This window comes from Portunus trituberculatus, chromosome 12 (assembly GCF_017591435.1).
Source record: "Portunus trituberculatus isolate SZX2019 chromosome 12, ASM1759143v1, whole genome shotgun sequence".
Lineage (NCBI taxonomy): Eukaryota > Metazoa > Arthropoda > Malacostraca > Decapoda > Portunidae > Portunus > Portunus trituberculatus.
The window spans coordinates 12,189,084-12,198,251 of NC_059266.1; the positions used below are offsets into that span (position 1 = coordinate 12,189,084).

The 9,168-nt window shown below is 43.0% G+C and overlaps 1 protein-coding gene across 2 annotated transcripts; it reads right to left on the reverse strand.

The window, feature by feature from the left end:
* Positions 1-5,646: 5,646 nt before the first annotated feature.
* On the reverse strand, positions 5,647-8,938 carry LOC123502720 (caM kinase-like vesicle-associated protein). 2 transcript variants are annotated; one of them, XM_045251945.1, is made up of 3 exons: positions 8,828-8,927; positions 8,266-8,374; positions 5,647-7,521 (listed from the first exon to the last, which is right to left on the reverse strand). In XM_045251945.1, exon 3 carries the CDS (start codon positions 7,030-7,032, stop codon positions 6,454-6,456), a length of 579 nt encoding a protein of 192 aa, XP_045107880.1. In that variant the 5' UTR covers positions 7,033-7,521; positions 8,266-8,374; positions 8,828-8,927; the 3' UTR covers positions 5,647-6,453. The 2 variants fall into 2 exon arrangements, with proteins under 2 accessions (XP_045107880.1, XP_045107879.1); XM_045251944.1 differs by having other exon boundaries at positions 5,647-7,524; positions 8,266-8,938.
* Positions 8,939-9,168: the final 230 nt, after the last annotated feature.

Here is a 9,168-nt window from a genome sequence, read left to right on the forward strand (position 1 = left end):
ATGTTATATATCTGTGTTTCATGTTTCATGTTATATATGTGTCAATTTCATTATGGGTTATTAAAATAGCTTTTAAAGTGACCTGCAGTTGAACCTGCAGTTTTTTTTTTTTTTATTGTTATTGTTCACCGGCTCTCCGATGCCAATCTTACCAGTTTAACCGGTGAACGTAACAATTGGCGACCGTGACAGGACCATTATAACCCATGTTCAGTGTTCCATTTTTCCAGTGACTTTTTTCTGTGATTACTTGTGTTTCTGTGGTGTTGTGACTTTGATGTGTTTTTTTCTGTGACTTACTCTGCGTGTGGTTTAAATTTACCTTTGTGCGATCAAGTGGCTCCTTTTGGGTTAAACGTGCTTCGTGACTTTCATTGGTATCGCATAGCAGTGGTAGAGCAGGAAACCAGGTAGAAAGGCGTGTTCACCGATAGCACTTATCTCTATTTTTGCACATAGGCAGGTGTGTAATAAGTGTTATCCAAGTGTTGGGATCATCATATGTTCATGCGAACCCTCAATCCCCTCACTTCGCGGATCATTTTTCTCGCTAGTTAGAATCGGCCATTTTAACTAGTCTCTCAGACTAATCCGCCTCCTTATCAATAACAAGTCTCAGTACAATTCGCTCCTCACTCTCAAGTCTCGTAACTAGAGTAATCCGGATCCCTCTTAATGCCGTAACTCTCTAGTTTACCCCTCATTAGTGATTGTACTCATAAGTGTTTGCTTAAGTATAATCTAGGTAATTTCAAGGTTGCCTTTATTATCACTCTGCCAAGTTCCTCACTTAAGTAATTCGCTTATCATTTTTTTTGTTGTGGTTTAACATCTATTTAATATGGCTTCCGCTCAGTTTAACGTTGAAGATTTTGTGCCGACCCTTCTCTGGAACAACTTAAAGATGCTAATATAAAGAAGGACCAATGGAAGACCATCGCTAAACATTTTGATGTTCCCATCACGTCTCAGATGACTAAAGAGGTCATTAAGAATGTAGTTGTTGAACATCTAGTGCAAGAAGGTCAGTTGCTAGGAAATGCCATAGAAGAGTTAACTCCCATGTCAGCCTCTACGAGGACTATAATACACAGTCCCCAGGAAGAACAGGATAAGAGTAGGATAAGTCAGTGGGAAATTGAGAAGCTTAGACTAGAATACCGGATGCAGGAAAAACAAATGCAACTACAGGCAGAAAGAGAAGCGAGAGAACTACAGGAAAAAAAAAAGAAGAGAGAATTTCAGTTACAACTTAAAAGGCAGGAGAAAGAGTTAGAAATTCAGGAGTTAGCCCTACGAAATGACGCTAAGTTTAGAGGGGAAGAAATAGATATAAAGAAACAGTTAGCAAGCTTTAATCCTGCTACAGCTGCTCCGCTAGTTCCCCCTTTTGATGAATCTGATGTTGACGGGTCATTTCGCGCTTTTGAGAGCATTGCTAATAGGAATAAATGGCCCAAGGATCAGTGGGTGTCTCTCCTTGTCCCTAAGCTAGTAGGAAAAGCTTATAGGGTATACAACGGCCTTAGTGATGAGGTAGAATATGAAGAGATCAAAGGTAACATTCTAGACGCCTACTCTATCACTTCTGATGGATACAGACAACAGTTTCGAAAGTATGTGAAACCAGAGTCTCACACCTATGTTGAATTTGCTAGTGAGAAACTAAGACAATTTAAGAAATGGTTAGCCGCCCTTAACATTACCACCTTTTCGGAGTTGCTCAATCTAATGGTCCTGGAAGAATGGAAGAACAAGTTACCCTTTAATATTCTGAGGCATGTGGAAGAACGGGAGAGAGTGATCTTATGTCTGCCGCTAAAGTGGCTGATGCGTTTGCTTTGTTGATGGGATCCCTGGGTAGTAGAGGTCGTGGTTCACTATCTAATGTTAGGTCCTCCTTTGGGGAAGGTTTTGGGGCGCGGGTGGTAAGCCGACCGGATTCTCGCCAAATGCATATAATTCCCCCTGGTGTACATACTGTAAGAAGCCAGGACACACGATCCAAAAATGTAGACACCCAAATTGCAAGGGTCTCTCAACGTCAACATTTGAGAACAAGAAACCAGTTAGCTAACCCTGTCAACTCTCCTCTAGTATGACTCGTACCCTAAACCTAACACATTTGTGCCCTGTTCATTTCAGGAGAGGTTGAGGTAGAACCAGGTCTCAGTCCAAGTTCCCCTGCCCTTTCATCACCTCCTCCACCAATGATTGCCTCTACTGACAACTTGTATAATAACATCATTTCAAAGGAGAATTTGATTAATGCTCAGGAACAGGATCTCACTTTGGCTAAGATCAGACATGTTGCCAGTGAGACAAAGGATATGTCTAAATTGCCTTGTTTTTATTATCAGGAAGGAGTCCTGATGCGTGCCTACAGACCTCCTGAACTGAAACAACTAGACACCTGGTCAGAAACACATCAAGTTGTCATCCCTTGTCTGTAAGACCAGCCATTATAGAACTAGCTCATGATGGATTGTCAGGTCATCTAGGCATCCAAAAACCTACAAGAAGGCTCTTCAACATTTTTTTGGCCAGGAATGAAAAAGGATGTGTCACACTATGTAAAACATGTCACATATGTCAAATTGTGGGTAAGCCTAACGAACGCCTTGTGCCAGCTCCTCTGACGCCTATTCCAGTTCAGACGGAGCCCTTCGAAAAGATCATTCTAGACTGCGTAGGGCCCTTACCCAAAACCAAACGAGGGAATCAGTATTTGTTAACCCTCATGGATCCCACTACCAGGTACCCTGAAGCATTCCCTCTTAAGAACATCACATCAAAGACCATTGTAAAACATCTAATACATTTTTTCACCTCGGTAGGAATTCCAAAACAAATTCAGTCTGACAAGGGTAGCAATTTCACTAGCCATTTTTTCCAACAGATAGTGAATGAGCTAAACATCGACCATGTTACCTCCTCGGCTTACCACCCCAATCCCAAGGCTGTCTGGAGCGGTTTCACCAAACATTAAAATCCATGATGAAGAAGTATTGCTTGGAGCATCAAGGAGACTGGGATGAAAGTATTTCTTTCCTTCTCTTCGCTTTAAGAGAATCTCCTCAAGATTCTTTAGGTTACTCCCTTTTGAATTACTCTATGGTAGACAGATCAGGGGGCCTCTCAAAATATTAAAGGATCAATGGTTTACTCAAAATACTCCTTCAAGCCCCAGTGTGTCTGACTACATCAGTAACCTTAAGAATAAAATCAGTGAAGTCAGATCTTTGCTAAATCAAACTTCCTCAAATCTCAAACTAAAATGCAACAGAATTCTCTTCCCAAATCTGTCATGAGAAGTTTCAAACCAGGAGACAAGGTTTTACTTTTTCTCCCACTCCAGGCAATGCTCTTCACAGTAAGTTCATGGGACCTTATGTTGTGGCTCAAAAACTAAGTCCATTAAATTATGTGGTCCACACTCCTGACCGTCGTAAGGATTCCCAACTAGTTCATATTAATCTAATGAAACCTTACCACTCCAGAGAACCAGAGGACGACTTGTCTCGCACTGTACCTGTATGTCTGGTAGGGAAGGAGTCTGGTCCTGTGCCCCCCGAGGAAGAGTCCGACATCGAATTCCTCTTCTCGTCACCTAAAGGACGCCCTCAAACAGCCAAATCATGTCCAACCTTGATGAGGTGTTTCTTTCCTTAACACCTTCACAACAGTCTGATCTTAAAAAGTTATTGCTAGACTTTTCTGAAATCACAGGTGACCTTCCAGGACTTTGTAATACTATCCAACATGACATAACATTAATATCTAATGACATCAAGCCTATAAGACAACCAGCCTATCGCATTTCACCCATTAAAAGAGACTTGATGAAAAAGAGGTAGACTATCTGCTCTGTCATCACCTTGCAGAACCTAGTATATCCCTCTGGGCTTCTCCCTGCCTGTTAACATCTAAGCCAGATGGTAGTAGTCGATTTTGCACCGACTACAGGAAATTAAATAAAGTGACGGTGCCAGACTCCTACCCATTGCCCTTGATAGAGGACCTTATAGATAGTATAGGAGTAGCCAAATTTGTAACCACTATAGACTTACTTAAAGGTTACTACCAGATTCCCTCTCGGACGAGGCCCAAATAATATCCGCCTTCATCACCCCCTTCGGACTATACCAATACACAGTGATGCCCTTTGGCTTGTCTAATGCTCCCGCCACCTTCCAGAGGGCTATAAATTACATCACTCAGGACTTGGAGGGAACATCTGCATATCTGGACGACCTGGTGGTGACTTCGGACGACTGGGTGACACATCTGACCCGTCTTCGGAGGCTGATGGGTCGGTTGCAGGAAGCCGGGCTTACAATCAACCTGGCCAAGTCCACCTTCGGGAAGTCTACGGTGGTCTACCTGGGACATGTGGTGGGGAACGGCAAGGTTCGCCCCAAGAGAGCTAACGTGGAGGCCATCCTTGGCTTCCTGTCCCTACCACCAGGAAAGCTCTCATGAGGTTCTTGGGGATGGCTGGTTTCTACAGAAGATTCTGTAGGAACTTCTCCACCCTGGCCGCCCCCCTGACGGACCTTATCAGCACTTCCGTCCCCTTCCACTGGACCCCGACCTGTGACCAAGCCTTCCAACACCTCAAGGCGTTTCTCTCCTCGGAACCAGTGGTCTGGACGCCGGATCACTCCCGCCCTTCCATCTACAAGTGGACGCGAGTGGAGTTGGAGTGGGTGCTGTCCTACTACAAACGGACCCCACAAGCGGCATCCTCCATCCCATCGCCTATCACTCCGCCAAGCTGAAGAAACATCAACTCAACTACTCCACCATCGAGAAGGAGGCTCTGGCACTCGTCCTGGCGCTCCAACGTTTTGAGTGCTATCTTCATCCTGGTCCTCAAACTACGAAGGTCTTCACCGATCACAATCCTCTGGCCTTCCTTCACGCCATGAAGAACCGAAACCAACGCATTCTTAGGTGGGCCTTGTTAACTCAACCCTTCAACTTGGAAGTCCACCATATCAAGGGGGTGGACAACATCATCGCCGACGTCTTATCAAGATCTCCCGTCTCACCTCCTTCATGAGCCCATTACGGAGGTCTTAGGGGGGAGGAAATGTTACGGCCCGCCCGTAACATACATTAGTACCATCACCTCCTCCGCTTGTTACCTCGTTCGCCACCTCTCCGCCTCCCCTTCCACGTCACCGTTTCATGAAGCCCGCTACTGTCCCGAAGTTGGATTCACGCGGCCCCTTTCGACTCAACCGAAAGTGTTGAGCCAGCTCTTAACTTCCTGGAGTGCAAGTTGAGATCCAAGCCTCAACCAGTGAACACAACGCCTCTTGGGTCTACCGTGGGATCAACTATCACCCAGCATTTCACCACTGCGACACCGCATAAGTATCACTTCCCCTCGTCCGTGCTTTCCACATTGCCTCTATATAGGATTAGGATTATTGTTAGGTATTAAGTTGGCATTTATTGTTGTATTTATTACTGTGTTATATGTACATGTGTATGTCATTTTCCTGTGTTTCATGTTATATATCTGTGTTTCATGTTTCTTGTTATATATGTGTCAATTTCATTATGGGTTATTAAAATAGCTTTTTAAAGTGACCCCCTTTTGCATTTCCTCACCAGTTGAACCTGCAGTGTTTTTTTTTATTGTTATTGTTCACCGGCTCCCCGATGCCAATCTTACCAGTTTAACCGGTGAACGTAACATTTCTTTCTTTAATAAATTTATATTAAAATTTCCAATTATGTAACATGCCGAATCATAAGTGTCAAGAATTCCAAAATTTCTTCTAATGACATTAGAAAATTATTAAAACAAGCATTAGGGGGTCTATAAATAATTCCTATCACATACTTGCATTTACCTGTAATTTCCAGGAATAATGACTCAATATGTGGTTGTTGGAAACAGATGTTCTGTAGAGTATTACCTTGAAAAATGTTATGTAAAAATATGGCAAGGCCACCACCAGTGATACTCTTATTCTGGAAGTATGCTTGATATGAGTTTAGTTTGTACAAAGAAGATATATTATCATGGAGACGTGTTTCGCATAATCCTATCACATCAAACTTTACACTAGTAACATTTAAACACTGATCATAAAAAGAATCTAAATGTAATGGGACACTGCTAATGTTATATGACATGATATTGAGGCTATTGTGTTGTAAGTTAGTCTTTAAATCTTGGCAAAAGTAATACTGACAAATCAATTTGTTTTAACAAGTTATCTATAAGATAACTATCAACAGAATCTGGACAATCTAATTCTTTAAAGGGATCATAAGATAAATCACTTATAATATGTAATGGAAATTGATGGTTATCATTAATATAGTCTAGGAATGACTCATCAAAATGAGAAAAGGGAAAACAATATGAACCCATTACTTATATCTTAAGTATCGTTACATATTACGTATATACAATAGTACTAGACCATCTTACTACTTCTTTGTCTTGCCTTTCCTCGTCTGTATCCGTTGCCTGTCTCCTGCCTCAGAGGCTACAACGTTCACAGCAGCGTCGGCGGCAGCAACGTCCACAGAGGCAGCACTTCCATCGACACCAGCAGCAGAATCAGCAGTGGCAGCAGTAGCACTGGAAGTCGTCGCAGCAACATCGGAGTGCACGGCTGTGGCTCCCCCAGTACCGTCAATAGGCTCAGCAGCTGCACTGGCAGTCGTGTCCGAAGCACTTCGTGAACCCCGGTTACCACTACCGCCACTCGCCACGCCACCTTCGCCGCCCACCGCGCCAGGTCTCTCCTTCACAATCAGCTTCGTGTGTCTAAAATAGGCGATCTTTCCCTCATTACGTGCTTGACGCAGTAAGGGCATTTTCACCCTCTTAATGGCTTGGGAAGTGAGAGGGAGATCTTCATTGATATAGATGTTGGTACCTCGGAGCTTCGGACAGTTTCTCAGCACCGCCTCCCTGTCGCTGAATCTTGAAAAACGTACAATCACTGGCCTGTCTCGTTGTTCACTTTGCTTACCGACTCTGTGAGCTCGCTCAATCTCCATCTTCGGTAGTTGTAGTTTCTTCTCTAAAAGCTTGCTCACCTCTTCCGCCGTTTTCTCCCATGTCTCCCCGGGGTGTTCTGGCAGTCCGGTGATTTGGAGATTATTGCGTCTGCTATAATCTTCTTGGTACACACTCTTCTCTTCCAGCTCCTTTATCTTCTCAGTTTTTGGTTTGTAGATCTTCAGTCAAGCTATCAATCATCTCCTTGGCGTTTTCCTTGTACCGCTTCAGTTGGTTCACTACACCTCTTAATTCGTCGACCTCGTTTTGAGTGAACTCCAGGCTCCTTGTTAAGTCGCTCACTGTTGTTTCACACGACTGGATCCTTTCGTTTACTTGCTGCAGAAAGATTTCTAAGGCAGTTTTATATGCCTTATCTTGACAGTCAAGTAAAGTTCTCAGTATGTCGATGTCCATCTTGGTAACAAATCACCAATACAGCTAGTATATGAAAGGCTGGAAAAGACTGGAACGTCTGAATAGGACGACTGCTAGGACAGAGAGAGAAGAGAGAGAGAGAGAGAGAGAGAGATTTTCAAGTATATCTTAAAATGGTTCTGTAATTTCTGTAATAATAATAACATGAGAAACAATCTTGATAATCTGGCTAACCATTCTCTCTCTCTCTTCTCTCTCTCTCTCTCTCTCTCTCTCTCTCTCTCTCTCGAGAGAGAGAGAGAGAGAGAGAGAGAGAGAGAGAGAGAGAGAGAGAGAGAGAGAGAGAGAGAGAGAGAGAGAGAGAGATATATATATATATATATATATATATATATATATATATATATATATATATATATATATATATATATATATATATATATATATATACCATCATCAATCACCAAGTAACACTTTCCACCTGATACAAGCCTTCCTTGAATAATATCCTCACAATTATTGAGTCTCGATGAAGAGCAGGAGGAGGAGGAGGAGGAGGAGGAAGAAGAGCAGGAGTATAAAGGGAAGGATACATGGGATGAGAGATATTCCCTACAAAGCGAGATTGAAGACATTTACTTATTGGCATTCCTTAGAGAGACGTAGGAGGGGAAAGCACATGGCTGGGTGGGTGGGTGGTTAGGTAGGTAGGTGGGTGGATGGGTTCCATGAGGATATAATAGAGTTATATGGTTAGACTGAAGGGGTGATGGGCTGATAAAGGATACTATACCATCTCTCTCTCTCTCTCTCTCTCTCTCTCTCTCTCTCTCTCTCTCTCTCTCTCTCTCTACCAGTGATGATGAGGAGCGGCACTTGTCGTCCCAGGGGCGGGTGGGAGTGAATCTTGAGCAGCTGGTCACACACGCAGCTGTGCTCCCTCACACAAAAGGTGGAATAAGCCTGCAGGAGGAGAGATGGACTTACTGGCAAGGACAAGGGACAGAGGTACTGGTGGTGTGCTGAAAGGCTGGCTAAAGAGGAACAAAGAAGGACTGGGAGAGTGAAAGGCTGGATAGAGATCAAGCTAAGACCTAAAGCAAAATTTCAAAGCCTGAGGGAAGAGAAAACAAAGCTTAGGCTTACATGCCGGGAAATCAGCCTTTGCTCTTCCTCCCAGATGTCTCTCTCCTAGCAAAATAAACTATGAAAATTGAAAAGTGAAACACCGGAAAATTTTGATTAAATTGATACACTCACACATTATATCATGAGTAAAGAGTAACACTGCATTCATATGTGGACGGTAACGAAGGGATTAATTTATTATATTAAAAAATTAAATAAATAAAACTAAGCAACCCTAACCTAACCATAATGAAACTAACAGTAGGAGCAAAAAACAACACTGCTCACCACAAAATGTCCAGGTGTGTCATTCACCTACCACCAACACATTACCTAATACTGTTACTACTCTCTCTCTCTCTCTCTCTCTCTCTCTCTCTCTCTCTCTCTCTCTCTCTCTCTCTCTCTCTCTCTCTCTCTCTCTCTCTCATTCTCTCTCTCTCTCTCTCTCTCTCTCTCTCTCTCTCTCTCTCTCTCTCTCTCTCTCTTTTTTTTCACTTGTTCCTTTTCTCCTTTCTTCTCTTGAGTTGTCATTTCCTTCGTTCTTCTTCTCCATTCCTTCTTGAAGTATTATCATTTTTTCTTTGGTCTTCTTTTTTTTCATTTCTCTTCTTTTCTTTCTTCATTCT

What these genes read in the sequence shown, in the direction of transcription:
- LOC123502720 (XM_045251944.1), bottom strand. Translation starts at nt 7,032, where the DNA reads ATGGAGATTGAGCGAGCTCACAGAGTCGGTAAGCAAAGTGAACAACGA.